The sequence below is a fragment of the Erythrolamprus reginae genome, chromosome 2 (genome assembly GCF_031021105.1).
Source record: "Erythrolamprus reginae isolate rEryReg1 chromosome 2, rEryReg1.hap1, whole genome shotgun sequence".
Classification (NCBI taxonomy): Eukaryota; Metazoa; Chordata; class Lepidosauria; order Squamata; family Dipsadidae; genus Erythrolamprus; species Erythrolamprus reginae.
This window is the reverse complement of record NC_091951.1, coordinates 263,695,826-263,717,349: the sequence shown is the minus strand read 5'-3', so window position 1 is coordinate 263,717,349 and position 21,524 is coordinate 263,695,826. Positions and strand designations below refer to the sequence as shown.

The 21,524-nt window shown below is 42.4% G+C and overlaps 1 protein-coding gene across 1 annotated transcript in view; it reads left to right on the top strand.

The window, feature by feature from the left end:
• CCDC171 (coiled-coil domain containing 171) overlaps positions 1 to 21,524 on the top strand; it is a 222,465-nt gene that overhangs the window by 14,064 nt on the left and 186,877 nt on the right. The window contains 3 exon segments of the mRNA XM_070736888.1: positions 1,621 to 1,811; positions 4,602 to 4,733; positions 11,908 to 12,054. Of these exon segments, the coding sequence (XP_070592989.1) occupies positions 1,621 to 1,811; positions 4,602 to 4,733; positions 11,908 to 12,054 (470 nt within the window).

Sequence of the window (21,524 nt, the reverse complement as noted above, 5' to 3'; positions counted from 1 at the left end):
TTGTTAATAAATAATTATGTTTATAAATATCAGGATCACTAAGTGTCTTATTCAATGGTGAGTACCAGTAATAATGGTGAGTAAATGGTTGTTAGGGGAATGGGAAATGGTAATTTAGGGGTTTAAAGTGTTAGGGAATGGCTTGTGATACTGTCCATAGCCAAAAATGGTGTATATACTTCCGCATCTCTACTTTGCGGAAATTCGACTTTCGCGGGTGGTCTCGGAACGCATCCCCCAAGGAAATCGAGGGAACACTGTATTGCGAGTATAGGACCCACCGAAATTTTCAGCCTCTTTTAGGGGGGCAAAAGGTGCATCTTATACTGCAAAAAATATGGTAACTAATTTAAGGGGGACATTATTAAAATAAATAGGCAACAGTTTGCTGGTGTTTAAGGCTAGATTTGTAGCCTCAAATATAGATTTATGTTTGTTTGTTTGTTTGTTTGTTTATTCATTCGTTCGTTCATTCATTCATTCAATTTTTTATGCCGCCCTTCTCCTTAGACTCAGGGCAGCTTACAACATGTTAGCAATAGCACTTTTAAACAGAGCGTATTGCCCCTCCAATCCGGGTCCTCATTTTACCCACCTTGGAAGGATGGAAGGCTGAGTCAACCTTGAGCCCATGATGAGATTTGAACCACTAACCTTCAGATCTACAGTCAGCTTTAGTGGCCTGCAGTACTGCACTCTACCCACTGTGCCATCTCGGCTCTATGTTAATAGGCTATTTACAAAATTATTATTTGGAATAGCATATTGTCCTGAGTATTTTATTTATTTATATTGTGCCATTGTTATTTTTAAAAAAAACAGTGGTAAATATATCTAATATTCCTTCTTCCTACAACAACCCTGTGAGGTGGGTTGGGCTGAGAGAGTGACTGGCCCCAAGATCACCCAGCTAGCTTTCATGGCTAAGGCAGAATTTGAATTCTTGGTTCTCCCAGTTTCTAGCCTGATGCCTTAACTAGTAGACCAAACGTTGGTTCTTCGGTGTAACAAATATGTATAACAAAGCATCTATCATTGATAGAAATGGCTTTTAAACTGTTTTTTTGTACTGTTAATATAAAATGACTTAATTTGAAAGGATTGTTGTTTTTAATAGAATAGTTGTTGCAATGTTCATTGTAAAATTTTTGGTTTGTTGCTTTTTGCATATTGTAGGTGAAGAACCTTAGTCTGGAGGACAGAAGGAAAAGGGGGGACATGATCGAAACATTTAAATATGTTAAAGGGTTAAATAAGGTCCAGGAGGGAAGTGTTTTTAATAGGAAAGTGAACACAAGAACAAGGGGACACAATCTGAAGTTAGTTGGGGGAAAGATCAAAGGCAACATGAGAAAATATTATTTTACTGAAAGAGTAGTAGATCCTTGGAACAAACTTCCAGCAGACATGGTTGGTAAATCCACAGTAACTGAATTTAAACATGCCTGGGATAAACATATATCCATCCTAAGATAAAATACAGGAAATAGTATAAGGGCAGACTAGATGGACCATGAGGTCTTTTTCTGCCGTCAGTCTTCTATGTTTCTATGTTAACCTATGCTACTTCAGTTCACATTTTAATTGTATTTGAGAAATCACTTTGCATCTCTTCAACAGAAACCATCAGAGCTCTTCAGCAGAAATTGAATCAGGCAGACAAAACACTTCACATCAATAAATGTCAGTGGGATGAAAAACAACGAAGATTTATCAATGAGTTATCAGAAAAGGAGTTGCTCATTAGCACCTGTAATGCTGAATACGAAACCCTTTTGAAGGAAAGGATGCGATTGGATGAGATTTTGAAGGTAAGCCTTTATTTAGTGGTGTCTTTAGGGAATTCTTGATTAATGAGGATCGTTATCATTTGAACTCTATACTCAATGACACAGTGGTAAAATCCAGGGTTTTTTTACTATCGGTTCTGTGGGCATGCCTTGGTGGGCATGGTGTGGCTTGGTGGATGTGGTTTGGTGGGCGTGATGGGGGAAAGATAATGCAAAATCCCCATTCCCTCCCCACTCCTGGGGAAAGGATATTGCAAAATCTCAATTCCCACCCAACTCTGGGGCCATCTGGAGGTGGTATTTGCTGTTTGTCCAAACTACTCAAAATGTCCACTACCAGTTCTCAGAACTACTCAAAACCATAGTTCCCTCTAAGCTGCTCAGTGGGCTGGAGCGCACTAAAAAATGATGCCTGGCGCACGCTTTTCTATGGCTGCTCAGAGAGGAGGATGGTGGAGGCCCCTCCTTGCCCCCGCCCACCCCAGCTGCCACCACCAGGTCTTTGCCTGGACCGGCAAAGCGGCGTTTCACTCTTCCTCCTCCGCCTCCTCCTCAGCAGCAGCTCTGCAGGGCTTTGAAATGACATCAGGCCTGCGCCAAGGGAAATGCCGCGTTTTTCAAATGCGCTGCTTCCCCGGGCAGCCGGCTTCGCCTCCTCCCCTGCCGCCACGCTGGGGGCTGCCCCCTGCCGCCGGGTCCACTCGCTGCCAAAATCGATGTTGCTGCCGGGGGTGTGTGTGACAGGCAATGTTACCTCTAAGCCGTGCAGGCAATCAGGAACCCCACACGCTGGCTTTGCCTCCTCCTACCCCGCTGCCGCACTGGGGCTGCCCCTTGGAGCCAGGGCGACGGGCCCGACCTCGGCCTACCCGGCCCCAATTTGGCCGAAGCACGAGCTTCGCCTCCTCTCCTGCCACCACCTCCTGCAGTTGCTCCTGACCCCTCCGGCGCCTCCAGCCCCCTCGAGCCCCTAGCCTCCGCTCGCCCGATCCGCCCCTCTCCGTTTTTCTCCTCCTCCGCCTGCTGTCTGCCCAGCCTACAAGCCAGCATCCCTCTCGAACGTGGCATGCTCTGAGCAATCAGCGCCGGGCTGCCCAGCCAGGCAGAAAGGTGATTGCTCAGTCGCAGCAGGGGGATGGGAGGGAGAAGAGATGCAGGCAGGGGGTCGTTCCAGAAGCGCTCTGAGAAAACGCTCTCGCAGCCGCTTCACTGACAGACAGAGAAAGAGAGAGAGCAGCAGACAGAGCGAGATAGAAAGGAAGAGAGAGGGAGAGAGAAAGAGAGAGAGAACAAGAGAGGGAAAGAAAGCAAGAGAGAGAGAGAAGGAAAACAAGAGAGAGAAAGAAAGTGTGAGAGAGAAAGCTAGAGAGAGAGAGGAGGAAGGGAGAGAGAGAGAAAGCAAGAAGGGGAGAGAAAGAGAGAGAGAGAAGAGAGGAAGGGAGAGAGAGAGGAAGAAAGCAAGAGAGAGAGAGAAAAATGATAGAAAAAAGGGGAGAAAAAAGAGAAATGTTTAGTTTTAATAGTAATAGATTTTGGTTTTGTTTTATTATTAATTTCTTTTAATAAAAAGAAGGGATTTCCCCCCATAGATATATATGGGACTGCCGCTCAGACACTATACTTTTCCGCCCACACCAAAGAAAAATTAGTGGGGACATTGCTCAAAACATCTGCTACCGGTTCTCCAGAACTTGTCAGAGCCTGCTGGATTTTACCTGTGCTATGGCAGTATTTCTCAGCTTCAACACTTGAAGACAGGTGGACTTCTGCTCCCAGAATTACCCAACCAGCCAGTTTGGTGTAGTTGTTAAGGCAAACACTGCCATAGAGTATAGAGCTTCAATGATAACTGTCATCATCAAGCGTAGCTGGCTGGGGAATTTGGGGAGCTGAAGCCAACCCACCTTCAAGTGATCAAAGTCGAGAAACACTGCTCTGTGGTAGGTGTCATCATAGCATGTATGTAAAAAGGGGCAGGGCTTAGACCGCACAGAATTCTGGGAGCTGAAGTTCACCCATCTTCAAGATTGAGAAACATTGCTCTATGGCAGTGATGGCGAGCCAGTAGCACACATGCTTCAGGTGGCACGTGGAGCCATATCTGAGGGGGTATACAAAGCATTGCCCTATGTCAGCTCCAGCATGCATGCCCTCACTGATATTTTCAGCCTTTTCAGCTGGTTTTGCTCTCCCCAGGCTTCAGGAAAGAAGTTCACTTATGTGCATCACCCCCAGCCGCCTTTTCACAGTAGAATCCATTCCCGCTGATTCACTGAGTTCACAGGAAACACCGTAAAATGGTTTCCTCCTCTCCCTGGTAAAATTAGGAAATAGTAACATGGATATACAACACAACATTTAATCAATTCCTGTGTGTATATATTTATAGCTATATATAAAGCCTGTAGTATTTATTTATTTATTTACTTATTTATTTATTTTATTAAATTTGTATGCCGCCTCTCTCCATAGACTTGGGGCGGCTCACAACACACAATAGAACAATTCACAACAAATCTAATAAATTTAAAAAACATTAAAAAAACCCATTATTAAACCAGACATACACACAGACATACCATACATAAATTGTATAGGCCTAGGGGAGGGGAATGCCTCAATTCCCCCATGCCTGATGGCAGAGGTGAGTTTTAAGGAATTTATGGAAGGCAAGGAGGGTGGGGGCAGTTCTAATCTCCGGGGGGAGCTGGTTCCAGAGAGTCGGGGCCGCCACAGAGAAGGCTCTTCCCCTGGGACCCGCCAGATGTGTATGTGATGATTAAGTTCATTTTAACCTCTGTCTACACCAAGGAGACTTTGGAATGCCAGAAGGAACAGAAGAACGTGATAGAGTCAGAGATCTTAAAAGTGGCAGAAGAAGAATTTAGGTGTCAGGCAGAACTTTGGAAAACAGAAAGAAATGAACTCCAATTTTTGTTGCAGGTATCTTTTGTTCCGTTAGGTAATGCTGCTAAACTAGAAGTACGGTAGTCATATCTTTATTAAAAGCCAAAAAACAGTATTGGATTAATTACTCAAAATACAGGGAGTCCTTGATTAATGACCATAATTGAGCCCAAAATGTATGTTGCTAAATGAGATATTTGTGAAGTGGGGTTTTTCCCATTTTACAACCTTCCTTTCCACAGTTGTTAAATGAATCGTGGCAGCTGTTAAGTTAGCAACACAGTTGTTAAGTGAATCCCATTGACTTTGCTTGTCTGAAGGTCGCAAATGGGGATCACATGACCATGGGACATAAATATGGATCAGTTGTCAAGCATCCAAATTTTAATCACATGACCATGGGACTGTTGCAACAGTTGTAAGTAACTGTCATACGTTACTTTTTTTGATGATGTTTTTGATATTCGGTGTCCATTTTAGAGCTTGCGATATAGTAGAACCTAGAACTTTGAAGGTCTCTACTGTTGCTACTGTGTTGTCTAGTACTGTATTATAATAGGTGGTAGAATGGAGGGTTTCTCCTAAAGTCTACCATCTTTTTTACGATTTTGAATGTGTTCAGTTCCAGAAGTCACATAGATTCTTCTATGACAATCTATCCTAAACCTGGTTATTCATGTCTACTAACATTGCGTCCACTGTAATTAAAACTGGCCATATTGCTGCCAGGCGTCCTCTCCTCTTTTGTTCTATCTTTCTTAGCCATTATTTATATTTTTAGGTAAATCTAAGTGTGCTCATTGCTACTTTAAGAATTTAATTTTTAATTTTTCCCTTCTGTTACCTGTGAGCAATTATATTGTGAGTTTGAAATGGTCCCTTAAATAAGTCAGATGAACCAGATATAAGCTATGGCTTGTAAACATTATTTTAGACTATCTGTGAAAATAGAATAAAATAATTGTCTGTAGCAAAGAGAAAAGCAATCATAAGTCCTTAGAAGAATTTTTAGCAGAATAAGATATACTGATGGGCTTTTGGAAGATTTATATTGAATCTTTTGCCTACTTTCTAGAAGATTGGATTTTCTGTTAACAAATACAACAGCATCCTCTTGTGGCTAACAGCCCAACATTACATGAGAAACTTCTAAGCTTATATATAACAGAGCGATCTTTATTTTAGTTAGACACACCATAGACTTATTCTAATTCTGCTGGAGTTGTGAGGATTAAGTATTGAAATCAATATCCTTTCACATAGTGAGTTTGGATTGTAAGAAATAACTACATTTTATACTTGCTCAGCTTTCAAATGCCATTCTAATATAGCAGTATTACATTTCAGGGATCATGGCTTGTTTTAATAAGCTGAAATATCAATAAATCTTTCTTTGAGCACATGTAATCCCTTCCTTCCCCCCGCCGCCCTTTTTGCATAAGTAAAACACAGCTTCCTTCATCTGAAGTGGAAAGCTATGATTTAATGGCTTTGGAATGCTATGAACTTATTGTTCTCATTAATACATTGGTTTGTTAAAGCCATAAATTATAGTTTTCTGATTTGGATGAAATTGGCTTGTTTCTGCATGAAGCGAATAGCAATGTTTCATTGATGCTTTGGCTTATTAAGCAGATATATGGTCAACTTGTGCACTACCCACTCATATTGTGATTGATTCCTCTCTTCCACTTCTTAATGTACCTGTAAATTTAATTTGGCAGTTATTAGCTCAACTTACACTTCCATTCTTAATTGCCATTTCATAATTTTTTTAAAAAAAATTTTTTTATTACATATATGACTGGCATCAGTGTATTTTGCTTTGCAGGAGCTGCTTGTCACTCCTAGTTTGGATGGACTTTAATATAATTTGGTCCTCTCTTTTTCAATTTTGATGATTGGACATTTTGAGTGGCATCAGAATAGAACCTTTATTTTCTAACACCATGGGAAATTTGTCTTAGGGGACCCCTGTGAAATGGTCATTTGACCCCCAAAGGGATCCCAACCCCAGGTTGAGAACCACCGAATTAGAGGGAGAATGTTTAAAGTGGTGGTTGTGACATAATAAAATTTGATAAAAATGGGTTTAATTCAACGTGGTTTTGAGCAGCAGATGAATAGCGATGGTGCGATTGGAAAACAACTAAAAATATTAGAAGACACCGTACTGTTAGGCTAACCAGCAGGGATGAACTAATTTGTTCTAGTACAGGGATGGTGAACCTTTTTTGCTCAGGTACCAAAAGGGCGCATGCAGAATAGCACATGCACATATGCCTGCACCCATAATGCAATGCCCTCTTCCCAATGCAGGCATGCACAACCCCCCCAAACTGCCCCCCATACATGCGTGTAGGCCTCACTGAAGCCTCCAGGATTCCGGTAGGCCCGTTGGGCCATTTGTCACCTTCCCCAGGCTTCAGGAAAGCTCCAGAGCCTGCGGATGGCAAAAAACAGCCCAACAGGCCAAACAGAAATTTGGAAACAACCTTCTGGTTGGCCCTTTGGGGCATTTTTCGGCATCCACAGGCTTCAGAGGCTTTTCTGAAGCTGGGAAGGGGGGGGAGCCTGAAAACGGTCACCCCCGGGCCCTCAAGAAGGCTGAAAATCAGCTGGCCAGCACACATATACAGTACATGCATATGCCTGCTGGAGCTGACATAGGGCAAAGCCTTGTGGGCCCTCGGATATGGCTCTGCGTGCCATCTGTGGCACCTTTGCCATAGGTTCGCCATCATGGTTCTAGTCAGCAATGGGCAGCCAAAAATTTTACTGCCACACTGTGGATGTGGCTTATTTTGTGGGTGTGGCTTGATGGTCATGTGACTGGGTAGGAGTGGCTTGCCAGTCATGTAACCAGGTGGGAGTGGCTTGAACGATCATCATTGTTCAAGTGAATTGTTAAGTCCTTGACTTACAACCTCACCAGTGTCGCTCTCTGGGGTGACAATTTGCTTTGCGTTTCTGCGCTCTCTTTCTGGATCAACCCCTGCCTCAGGCTGGGTAGCTAGATGAATGGGTGCCAATCAGCTGTTGAGAAAAGAGGGGGGAGGCAATGGGCCCCCTGCAACTCCTGCCGGTGCTGGTCTCTCTGCCGCTTTCCGAGGAGGAGGAGAATGGGAGGGTGGGATGGTCAGCTGGAGCTGGGCACACCGCTTCATTTATGTTGTGAGCCGCCCCGACTCCTCGGAGAGGGGCAGTATACAAATCAAATCAAATCAAATCAAATCAAATCAAATCAATAAACTCTTTCTTTCTTTCTTTCTTTCTTTCTTTCTTTCTTTCTTTCTTTCTTTCTTTCTTTCTTTCTTTCTTTCTTTCTTTCTTTCTTTCTTTCCCCGGATGGAACTGTGTTCCAACCTATCCTGCCTGCTGCGCACCCCTGGTTCTAGTACATCAAGCTGTCACCGTCATTAGATTAGAAGGCTTGTCCTACTGTAAGACTGCAGAGCGAGTTCTAATTTTGTGAATTGTCTGGGGTTTTGTGAGCCTAGGATCTGGGATTAGCACTGAAAACGTTGCTTTAGGGAGACAAAATTACTAGTTTTCAGGGCAGCTTTAAATACTCCGATCTTGCAGCTGAGTTCTTATCAGGCAAACAAGCTAATTATATCTTTCCTCCACTCGCAGAGGAGTTGTAGGCATCTGTGCTAAAACAAGACCAAGAAGCTTAGAAATTAATGACGGAGAAAGCATTGTGTTAGACAGTTAAGCAGTGGCAGTAAATACATGCCCCACTGAGATGGTTTTGACTGATGTAGCAAGGGAGGAGTTGAAGTGCTCAGACAGACTAATAACCAGCCTGCCACGTTCCCTTTTCTGAATTGATTCAGTGCGTTGCAGTGAGAAGTTGCAGGTCTGAAAATCCATAGTCTCAAGACCTTTGCTTTTAATTTCCATTGTGAAGCTTTTTTGGATTATGTTTTTTGGTGATTAAAACACAGAACTATTCAATGATTTCTGGATTGGACTTGCTTTACACTATTACATTCCCTTTCTGGTCACAAATGATCTTACGTGTCAAAAATTGAGGCAGAGAAACCCAATGCTTTATTTGTTAATAAAATGATGAGCTGTTTGCTAAAAGCAAAACCTTAAAGGCAGAACATCTCATGTTTTGTAGCAGACTTTATTAAGTTTTCACTTCCTCTGTACAGGTAAGTCCTTGATTTACAGCAGTTCATTTAGTGACAGTTTGAAGTTACGAAAGCACAGGAATAAAGTGACCCGTGACCATTTTGCATATTTACGATGGTTACAACATCCACATAGTCAGATGATCAAAATTCAGGTGCTTGACAATTGACTAATATTTATGACAGCTGCAAGTGCCCCTGGGTCACGTGATTGCTTTTGTGACCTTCTGACAAGCAAAATCCATGGAGAAACCAGATTTACTCTGCAACTGTGTTGCTAACTTAACAATTGCCGGGGTGGCGCAGTAGGTAGAGTGCTGTACTGCAGGCCACTGAAGCTGACTTGTAGATCTGAAGGTCAGCGGTTCAAATCTCATCACCGGCTCAAGATTGACTCAGCCTTCCATCCTTCCGAGGTGGGTAAAATGGGGACCCAGATTGTGGGGGCAATAGCCTGGCTCTGTTAAAAAAGTGCTATTGCTAACATGTTGTAAGCCGCCCTGAGTCTAAGGAGAAGGGCGGCATAAAAATCAAATAACAAACAAACAAACAAACAAACAAACAAACAAATAAATAACAGTGATTCACCTAACAACTATAGCAAGAAAGCTCATAAAACAGGGCAAAATTCACTTAACAACTTTCTTGCGGAAATTTTGGCCTCTGCTGTGGTTGTAAGTCAAGGACTAACTGTACAGAAAAACAGGGTACACACTCTGATGTAGGAGTATATATCCCCACTTAAGCCAAGAAACAAAGACAGAAGCAGAAACTATTTGAATTAACAGAACGTTATATTTTAACTAAATATCCCTATAATAATTGCTCTTGTTTTTATCTCTTGCAATAATAATAATGATGATGATAATGATGATGATATCTCTGTGGGGATAGTTATTTCTGAAGGACCCTGGGAAGCATATTTGATCATACTGTATGTTCTGCCGGGCTCTCTGGTAGAAGCCTCCCGAAAATTCACGGGTACAAATTTCAGATGCACACACGTTTGAAAATTCAAAAGAAACAAAGCACCCTTTTTGTATTGCAAAGAGCACTCTTTCCCAAAACAACCTTTTTGGCTGTACAAGTCCCTTAATCAGTCCTTAAGTATTTAGCTAGTAGCTGTGAAGAAACGTCACAGCCCTCCTTCCCACGAAGTTAAACACACACACACTTTACTCTGCTTTGGTGTCAAAGGCGTGAAAAATCCACAAACAAAGATCAGACACAGCGAGGCACGATCCTGAAGAACTGCGATCAGATAATCTTCCACAACGGCCAAACTAGCACGCTGCTATTTATAGCAGCAGCTCTAATTACTGGAGCCCCACCCAAACACAGGTGGCCTCTCTTATCTCCTGTAATATTTCCTCAATGGGTCTCTTCGATGCATAAGTCTGCGCCTGCGTGGGTCTAACACTTCGTCATTCAAATCGACTGAAGATAATGGTGATTGGCTTCCTGGGCTGTGTGCCAAGCCCCCCTCTTCCAAGTCACTCCCACCTCCTTCTTCGTCTGAGGAAACTGTACTCCCTGACTCTGCCGGCAACAAAACAGGCCTAGGACATGTTGACGTTTCCCCTGCCTCCACCTCCACATTCCCTGGGGCAGGAGCTGGGCCAGAGCCAACCACAACACTGTACAGCCTAGATCTGTGATGGTGAACCTATGGCATTCAGGCCATACTCCTCTCCGTGGGCATGGCCTGTCGCCAGCTTCTCTTCTGGTTTCCAGCCAGCTGGTCTTTGTAGGCACTGGAGTGCCGGAAAACTGCCTAAAAAAGCCTGAAAAATGGTCAAAAGACAAGCTTGTTTTGGCCTGTTTTCAGGCTGTTTTTTCGGGCCGTTCAAAACAGTTTGAAAAATGCCCTGGAAAATGACTTGAAATGCCTCGAAAACCAGCCGAAAACCAGGCATGCACATCCTTGGGTTTTCGGCTGACACACATACATGCACATGTACACATGTTCTGGTTTGGGCACTTAGTGCCGAAATGGTTCGCCATCATTGGCCTAGATGATTGCGTGTGGGTGTCTGTTGTTAGGAAATAAAGGGAACCAGCCATGTAGGATTTATTGTGGAGGGATCTGGATACAAATATACACTGCTCAAAAAAATAAAGGGAACACTCAAATAACACATCCTAGATCTGAGTAAATGAAATATTCTCATTGAATATTTTGTTCTGGACAAAGTTGAATGTTCTGACAACAAAATGAAATTGATCGTCAATCAGTGTTGCTTCCTAAGTGGACAGTTTGATTTCACAGAAGTTTCATTTGCTTGGAGTTATATTCTGTTGTTTAAGTGTTCCCTTTATTTTTTTGAGCAGTTTATATTGAAATTGGAATTTCTCTTGATAATCTCCTGGGGTCTAGTCATGAACCCAGGGCGAACTAGCACTGACGCCGAGTGGCAGGTATTGGGTGAGGGGGAAACGAAGCAGAAACTGGTTTGAGACCTGTGGCAAAAAGGTGGAATTTATTTATTTATTTATTAGATTTGTATGCCGCCCCTCTCCGCAGACTCGGGGCGGCTCACAACAGTGATAAAAACAGTATACAATGACAAATCTAATCTTAAAAGTCTATAATAATAAATCTAACATTAAAAGTCTAAAGAAATAAAAAACAAACAAACAAACCAACAAACCATAATGTCGATATAATAATTTTAGTCCTATTATTTTTACCCAGAAATATGGTGTTATATAAGCCTGTGACAAATCTGAAGTTTAACAGTTAAAATGGCAACATGAACCTCTAAACGTCTTAAGTAAATGGAAATTCTTTAGGAAGTATAGGGGGGAAAAAGACCTAAAACATTTTTTACTTAGAAACTTATTGATAGTGCATATCCTGCTTCTAAGCAATGGCGTTTGGAGCCACCAGTAGACAAAAATCATGGCGACCTTTCAGTGGGACAATTATGCCAATTAATAAGTGATTATGAATTGTGTGAGGACTCCTGATCCTACTCTCAGATTTAAAGACCAAGAGTAAATTGTCTCCAGGTCTTTTTCTCTAGGAAAAACGCTGAAGTTGGCACTAATTATTATTCTCCCACCAGGAAAGCACCAGCACGGTGCAGAATGTCCACAAAAAATTACAAGAGTTAGAAAGAGAACACAGTGGCTGTTCAGAAGCCTTGAGGCGACAGGCCAACGAACTTCAGTTTGGTGCTGAGCGAGAGAGCCGGCTTAGAAAGGAACTTGAGGTAAGAACTTCATCAAATAATGAGGTTGGTACCCGATAGCTGCTTTCCGTTTTGTTCCTGGGGTTTGTTTCATTGCAAAGGAGCTGTTGATAGTGAGCAGACCTTGTTGAGGCCCTTTGGAGTGAAAGTTGATAAGGAAATACCAGTGAAAAGCCTAAAGGAAAGGAAAATACTTTAAAAAACAGTTTCTTCCGTAATTTAAGTCAGATGAAGGGGGCTTGTCTTTTGTTTGCACAGCTTTGCTGTAATGGGTTTATAAATCCCTGTAAGAGGCCTTGGGCTTTGGCCAGAACTTTCCACTCACACGAGACTGGATTTTGTCAGCTCCTGTTCTATTTTACATTGTGTTATACATGTAGTCCTCCACTTACGACCAATAACAGAGCCTAAAATTTCTGGTGTTAAGCGAGATATTTGTTAAATGGGTTTTGTCCATTCACAGCCTAAGTAAATATCCCAAAATGCTCCATTCCACATAATAGTCTTAACCCTCCTTCCTGCAGACTATTATTATTATTATTATTATTATTATTATTATTATTATTATTATTATTGTTGTTGTTGTTGTTTTTGTCGTTGTTGTTGTTGTTATTATTATTATTATTATTATTATTATTAATTATATTTGTATGCCGCCCCTCTCCGTAGACTCGGGGAGGCTCACAACAATAACAAAGACAATGTAAGAACAAATCTAATAATTTAAAAAACACTAAAAAACCCATTATTAAAAGCAAGCATACACACAAACATACTATGTATAAGCTGTATAGGCCCGGGGGAGATGTCTCAGTTCCCCCATGCCTGACGGCAAAGATGGGTCTTAAGAACTTTATGAAAGGCAAGGAGGGTGGGGGCAGTTCTGATCTCTGGGGGGAGCTGGTTCCAGAGGGTCGGGGCCGCCACAGAGAAGGCTCTTCTCCTGGGTCCCGCCGGGGTGGCGCAGCAGGTAGAGTGCTGTACTGCAGGCCACCGAAGCTGACTTGTAGATCTGAAGGTCAGCGGTTCAAATCTCATCACCGGCTCAAGGTTGACTCAGCCTTCCATCCTTCCGAGGTGGGTAAAATGAGGACCCGGATTGTGGGGGCAATAGCCTAGCTCTGTTTTAAAAAGTGCTATTGCTAACATGTTGTAAGCCACCCTGAGTCTAAGGAGAAGGGTGGCATAAAAATCGAATAAATAAACAAACAAACAAACAAACAAACAACATTGTTTAGTCAACGGGACCCAGAGAAGGCCAACTCTGTGGGACCTAACCGGTCACTGGGATTCATGCGGCAGAAGGCGGTCCTGGAGATATTCTGGTCCGATGCCATGAAGGGCTTTATAGGTCATAACCAACACTTTGAATTGTGACCGGAAATTGATCGGCAACCAATGCAGACTACCAAACAAACTCAAGGTTTCTGGCAAAACATTAGGTTTCAAGCATTTTTCATTTTATTTTCTAGAGCAGGAGTCCCCAAACTTGGCAACTTTAAGACTTGTGAATTTCGATTTCCAGAATTCTCCAGCCAGCTATGAAGACCTCTGTTCTAGAGAATGCTATAGCCATTTGGAAAGGAGGGGAAGGTAGAAACCCAGATCTCCTAGAATTAATTCCAGATCTTATCTCCTTATACTTTTCCTAGACACTTTTGTTTGTAGCAGAATTGTCAGCTTCGGGATTTTTAAACCCTTTCGGGAAGAACGCAGAGGCTGCCCAAAGAGGACACCTTGCATTTTCTTTCAACATCTTTCGGTGCAAATTGGGTGTTCTGGGTGGAGCTCCATTTTTGCTACCCCACTGCGTCCCCTGTCCCAACCCCTGTCCGGGCAGCAATCCACCCCTGCTGAGTAGCCAAACAAAGTGGGTGACTCAGAGAAACAAGCTATAAACGTTAGCTCCCTCTTGTGGCAGTTTGCAACACCTGCAGCCAATATATTGCCAACCCAACCGTTAAGGACAGAGACCTTGGAGCACAGTAAATATGAACCAATTTTCAAGCATCTGAATTTTGATCATACGGTCATGGAGATGCTGCAGAGGTCATAACTGAAAAGCAGTCATCTAAGTCACATTTTTCAGTGTTGTTGTAACTTTGACCGGTCACCTAAAAGAACAGTTGTGAGGACTACCTATATTCTATTAATACAGTGGAACCCCGACATACGAGCTGCTCCACTTGCGAGCAACTCGAGATAAGAGCTTGGGAGGGAGCGTCATTTCCGTTCGCCTCCCGAGCTCACATCCGGGATACGAGCCACGCCTCCCTGACACTTTCGGCAGCGAAGGAAGGCAAGGAAGCGCCCGGCTCCTCTCTGCTCGTAGTATCCCACTTGGTAAGCATTCGCTTGGCTTCTGCTTGGGGGTGGGGGGGTCCTTGGCTTCTGCTTGGGGGTGGGGGTGGGCTGTCCCCGCTTTAGGAGCAGCAAAGAAGCCACGCGCCAGTTTTGAAAGATCGGAGTCAGCATGGAAAGCTTCCCCAGGCTGGCTCCGATCTTTTAAAACACACGCGCGGCTTCTTTGCTGACTCCTAAAGCGGGGAAGTTCGCCAGGAGTCAGCAAAGAAGCCGCGCGTGTGTTTTAAAACATCGGAGCCGGCATGGGGAGGCTTTCAATCAACCCCCGAGCCCCCAACCCGGACTCGGGGGCTGATTGAAAGCCTCCCCATGCCGGCTCCGATGTTTTAAAACACATGCGCGGCTTCTTTGCTGACTCCTGGCGAACTTCCCCGCTTTAGGAGTCAGCGAAGAAGCCGCGCGTGTGTTTTAAAAGATCGGAGCCGGCATGGGGAGGCTTTCAATCAGCCCCCGAGCCCGGGTTGGGGGCTCGGGGGCTGATTGAAAGCCTCCCCATGCCGGCTCCGATCTTTTAAAACACACACGCGGCTTCTTCGCTGACTCCTGGCGAACTTCCCCGCTTCAGCCGACGTCTTTTCCCCTCAGCCCTCGGGCTTGCACGCATTAATCGCTTTTACATTGTTTCCTATGGGAAACAATGTTTCGACATATGAGCTTTTCGACGTGCGAGCCTCCTTCCGGAACCAATTAATTTCGTAAGTCGGGGTTCCACTGTACTTGGCTTTGTCCTGATACAGCCTCATATCGAAAAGAAGAGCTTTTATTACAGAGCTTATCTATTTGTGGTTCAGGCGTCAGATTAGAAACCAGGAGACTGTGAATTCTAGTCTCACTTTCGCTAAAAAACCACCTGGGTCACTTTTTGGATATAAATACAGATATATTCACTACAATGGTAAACGGGCACAGGGAGATGATGCCTGTCTCCCAATTGAATGGATCCTGTTGATTGAGTAAGATCTCTCTTTCCCTGTGTGCCCCTCAGAGGGGGGCATTTGCCCAGGTTCGCCTGGTGCACCAGTTGCGGTCCTATCTGGACCGGGAGTCACTGCTCACAGTCGCTCATGCCCTCATCACCTCGAGGTTTGACTACTGTAATGCTCTCTACATGGGGCTACCTTTGAAGAGCGTTCGGAAACTTCAGATCGTGCAGAAGGCAGCTGCGAGAGCAATCATGGTCTTCCCTAGGTATGCCCATGTTACACCCACACTCCGCAGTCTGCATGGGTTATCGATCAATTTCCAATCACAATTCAAAGTGTTGGTTATGACCTATAAAGCCCTTCATGGCATTGGACCAGAATATCTCCGGGACCGCCTTCTGCCGCACGAATCCCAGTGACCGGTTAGGTCCCACAGAGTTGGCCTTCTCCGGGTCCCGTCGACTAAACAATGTCGTTTGGTGGGACCCAGGAGAAGAGCCTTCTCTGTGGCGGCCCCGACCCTCTGGAACCAGCTCCCCCCGGAGATCAGAACTGCCCCCACCCTCTTTGCCTTTCGTAAAGTTCTTAAGACCCATCTCTGCCGTCAGGCATGGGGGAACTGAGACATCTCTCCGGGCTTATACAGTTTATACATGGAATGTTTGTGTGTGTGTTTGCTTTTAATAATGGGTTTTTTAGTGTTTTTTAAATTATTAGAGTTGTTCTTACATTGTCTTTGTTATTGTTGGGAGCCGCCCCGAGTCTACGGAGAGGGGCGGCATTCAAATCAAATCAAATCAAATCAAATCAAATCAAATCAAATCAAATCTCAAATCAAATCTCAAATCAAATCAAATCAAATCAAATCAAATCAAATCAAATATCAAATCAAATATCAAATCAAATATCAAATCAAATATCAAACCAAATATCAAATAAATCAAATATCAAATCAAATATCAAATCAAATCAAATATCAAATCAAATCAAATCAAATCAAATCAAATCAATAAATAAAAATAAGTCTGTTGCATAAGTGGAAATTGGCTGAATAGAGGAGGCCTAAACCGCTCCACAAATAAACTGCTCTGAAATAAATCGGCACAAGGCACCTGACGCCTTTCACAGAGCCTCTCCCATTACCCGCAATCCTAGAAGTTCTAATTCATTATCATACAGGCAGTCCTGGACTTACACCCACAATGAAGCCCAAAATGCATGTCACTAAGTATGTCACGAAGATATTGATAAAATTGAACGGGTCCAAAGACGGGCTACGAAAATGGTGGAAGGTCTTAAGCATAAATGAGGACCCGGATTGTGGGGGCAATAGGCTGGCTCTGTTAAAAAGTGCTATTGCTAACATGTTGTAAGCTGCCCTGAGTCTAAGGAGAAGGGCGGCATAAAAATCTAATAAATAAAATAAAATAAAATAATAAAATGAAATGAAATGAAATAAAATGAAATAAAATAAAATGAAATAAATGAAATAAATAAAATAAATAAAATAAATAAAATAAATAAAATAAATAAAATAAATAAAATAAATAAAATAAATAAAATAAATAAAATAAATAAAATAAATAAAATAAATAAAATAAATAAAATAAATAAAATAAATAAAATAAATAAAATAAATAAAATAAAATAAAATAAAAAAACCAAACCAAACCAAACCAAACCAAACCAAACCAAACCAAACCAATCCAAACCAAACCAAACCAAACAATAAAACGTATCAGGAAAGACTTAACGAACTCAATCTGTATAGTCTGAAGGACAGAAGGAAAAGGGGGGACATGATGGAAACATTTAAATATGTTAAAGGGTTAAATAAAGTATTTTTTATAGGAAAGTTTACACAAGAACAAGGGGGCACAATCTGAGGTTAGTTGGGGGAAAGATCAGAAGCAACGTGAGAAAATATTATTTTATTGAAAGAGTAGTAGATGCTTGGAACAAACTTCCAGCAGACGTGGTTGGTAAATCCATAGTAACTGAATTTAAACATGCCTGGGATAAACATATATCCATCCTAAGATAAAATACAGAAAATAGTATAAGGGCAGACTAGATGGACCATGAGGTCTTTTTCTGCCTTCAATCTTTTATGTTTCTATGTTTCTAAGTGAGAGATGAGTTAAGTGACATTTGTTCATTTGGATTTATATGCTGCCCCTCTCTGAGCGGTGACTTTGGCCTCGCTTTACGACTCTTCTTGCCACGTTTGTTAAGTGTTGGTTGAATAACCCAGTTGTTAAGTGAATCTGGTTTCCCCATTGACTTTGATTTTCAGAAGGTGGCAAAAGGGGATGATGAGGATGCTGCAACGGTTATAAGTGTGAGGTCACTTTTTTCAGTGCCATTGTAATGGTCACTAAATGAATTGTTGCAAATTGAAGTCTACCTGTACATCCAGAGTGTTTGGTAAATGCCAAGAATAAAATAGGAAGGGGGGACATAGAGATAGGATCTACCCCAAATGTGCTATGATAACATCTTTTTATTTTTAGAACACAAAAGTTTTGTTTGGAAATGATCTACAATTTACAAAAAGCCCTGGAGAGCTTTCTTTCTTTCTTTCTTTCTTTCTTTCTTTCTTTCTTTCTTTCTTTCTTTCTTTCTTTCTTTCTTTCTTTCTTTCTTTCTTTCTTTCTTTCTTTCTTTCTTCCTTCCTTCCTTCCTTCCTTCCTTCCTTCCTTCCTTCCTTCCTTCCTTCCCTCCCTCCCTCCCTCCTTCCCTCCCTCCTTGCTTCCTTCGGCCTATGGATCTACACAGTTCAGGGATAGGGTTTTTTTTTAAAAGAACAACAATTTTAAAAAATCCCTTTTTATTATGCTAATATTAAATTAAGAAAAACCTTTACCGTCTGGAATTACAAAGGAGATGAAATTAAATGGCTTGTGGTTTGGGTCAACAGCGGAAAAGATTAGGCATTAAATAATAAATCCTAGCAGTTTGAGATAGTTGTTGCCCAACCTTATGTGGAAAGTCCTCTAAATTTTCCGAGAAGAGGATAATCTGAGCATTGGATATTATTTTTCCTTTAGGTAATTAAGATGTTTTTAAAACACAGCATAGGTCAGTCTGATACCAAAAGGAAAAGGTTGCTTTCTTGTTAGTGTTCCTTTGGTGCCCTCTAGTGGTTTTTGAGGTCAGTTGTACAAAATTGAGCAGTACAGTAATCTGTATCCTTGATTCATCGATTTAATATTTTTTCAGTCTATATATGTTCAGATCTTCTTATCTCTATTAGAACCAGAAAACTGCTGATACACAATTTGCATTTCTTGGTGTAAAGCCAGATTTTTACACAGTCTTGGCTTCATTTTTGCTTCTTTTTCTTTTTGGTTTATTATATATGGCCTTATTAAATAAATGTAATCTGAAATATGAGATGAAGGAAATACTTTAAAAGTTTATGGGGAGGAGATAAGAATTTATAGTCTGAATAAATTATTAGGTTATTATGTTTTATGAATTAAGAGGTTACCAACTCAGTTATCTGGAACTGGAGTCCTAATTTGATTTATATACCTGACAAATTTCTATAAAAGTGAAATGTATTGTAAATAAAAATACCCCTCCTGGCTTCTAGACATTCTTTTTACTAAAGTTAGCACATGCAGCCAACAACCTCTGCATTGACTTTATAGATGTCTTTATTTTATTCCCAGTGTCTTGATGTTGATGGTACCATTAAGTGCTGGAAGAAATAATGGTTCTTAATGTGTTTAGATGAGTACCTTTTAACTAGTATAGATGTTGTCAGAATTCAGCACAGTGGAGTTGGAAGGGACCTTGGAGGTCTTCTAGTCTAACCCCCTGCTCAGTCCGGAAACCCTATACAGTGGTACCTCTACTTAAGAACGTCTCTACTTAATAACTTTTCTAGATAAGAACTGTTGTGGTTGGCTCTGGCCCAGCTCCTGCCCCAGGGAATGTGGAGGTAGAGGCAGGGGAAACGTCAACATGTCCTAGGCCTGTTCTGTTGCCGACAGAGTCAGGGAGTGCAGTTTCCTCGGATGAAGAAGAAGGTGGGGGGTGACTTGGAAGAGGGGGGGCTTGGCACACAGCCCAGGAAGCCAATCACCATTATCTTCCCTCGATTCGGATGATGAAGTGTTAGACCCACGCAGGTGCAGACTTATGCATCAAAGAGACCAATTGAGGAAATATTACAGGAGACAAGAGAGGCCACCTGTGTTTGGGTGGGGCTCCAGTAATTAGAGCTGCTGCTATAAATAGCAGCGTGATAGTTTGGCCGTTGTGGAAGATTATCTGATCGCAGTTCTTCAGGATCGTGCCTCGCTGTGTCTGATCTTTGTTTGTGGATTTTTCACGCCTTTGACACCAAAGCAGAGTAAAGTGTGTGTGTGTTTCATTTCGTGGGAAGAAGGAGGGCTGTGACGTTTCTTCACAGCTACTTGCTAAGTACTTAAGGACTGATTAAGGGACTTGTACAGCCGACAAGGTTGTTTTGGGGAAGAGTGCTCTCTGCAATACAAAAAGGGTGTTTTGTTTCTTTTGAATTTTGTGATAAAGGACATTGTTTTGAATTTTCAAATGTGTGTGTGTCTAAAATTTTTACCCGTGAATTTTTGGGAAGCTTCTACCAGAGAGCCCGGCAGAACAAGAACTGGGTGTTCAAGGTTTTTTTTTGCCTCTTCTTAAGAACCAATTTCTACTTAAGAACCCGAGCCCAGAAAAATTTCCCAGGAAATTTGAGAGTAGCATCATGGCCTGGTCAGTTTCCTGCCATTCCCCCTTTAATCCCGGCCATCTCGGGCTTTTCTGGGCCGCCAGAGGAGCCTTTCGGTGGCGCTTTGGCAGTCTAGAGCAGTGTTTTTCAACCAGTGTGCCGTGGCACACTAGTGTGCCGCGAGACATGGTCAGGTGTGCCGCAAAGAAGGAAGCTCAGGTTCCAGTCTTGCAACTTTTTGCTGAGAGAGAACGAGAGAGTGAGAGAGAGAGAGAGAAAGAAAGCAAGAGAGAGAAAGAAAAGAGAAAGAGAAGGCAAGGGTGAGAGAGAAAGAAAGCAAGAAAGAGAGAGAAAGAAAGCAAGAGAGAGAGAGAAAAGGAGAGGAAGGGAGAGAGAGAGAGAGAGAAATGAGCAAAAAGGGGAGGAAAAAAGAGAAATGAGAAAATGATTGAGACAGAGAATGAGAGGAAAGAGAGAGAAACAAAAGAGAGAGAAGTGACTCTTGATTTAAAGCATATGATAAAAAACACCCAAAGAATAAGAGAGAAAACCCCCAGCCCTCACCTGTTTTTGGAAATGGTTCAAGAGTGTGTGTGTGTGTGTGTGTGTGTATATATATATATGTCACATGTTTAAGCTGAATTTGAAAATTAAGGGAGACTAGGATAGATCTATTTCGGCCTTATTTTGGCCTCATCAGCTAGCCATACCCACTGGGACTTGAACCTGCAACCTTTGCCTTGTAAGGCAGAGAATTATCCTCTAGGCTACAGTATCCAATCCCTTCAGCTCTGTACCAGGGAAGGGTTACATTTTGTGTCGAATCACCCTGGTATATTGAAGGAACATCACAGCTCCTGTTTTGCCTCTCGGCCCAACCCAGGGCCATTTCCAAGGCAGTTAATTTTATTGATAGCCGACAATTCTATCTGTATGTGTCACATGTTTAAGCTGAATTTGAAAATTAAGGGAGACTAGGATAGATCTATTTCGGCCTTATTTTGGCCTCATCAGCTAGCCATACCCACTGGGACTTTCCATCCCTGTCTCCTTCCCCCTTGTGTGTGTGTGTATATATATACACACACACACAAGGGGGGAGGAGACAGGGATGGAAAAAGAGAGGAGAGTGTCTTGGGGTGTCATTTTGTGTCTTTTTGGTTGGTGGTGTGCCCCAGGATTTTGTAAATGTAAAAAATGTGCCGCGGCTCAAAAAAGGTTGAAAATCACTGGGCTAGAGTGAACAAAGCATTTTCCTTTCTCTGGGTGCTTGGAGAGGGAATAAACCTCTGCCAGCGCCTAGAGAAAAAATCCCCGCTCCCTTCACTCTGGGCAGCGACTGTCCTCATCTTCTTCCTCCTCCTCCTCCCACCCGAATTCTGAGCTTTTATTTCTTTCCTAAGGGGTTTGCACACATTATTTGCTTCTACTTACAAACTTTTCTACTTAAGAACCTGGTTACGGAATGAATTAAGTTCTTAAGTAGAGGTACCACTCTACCA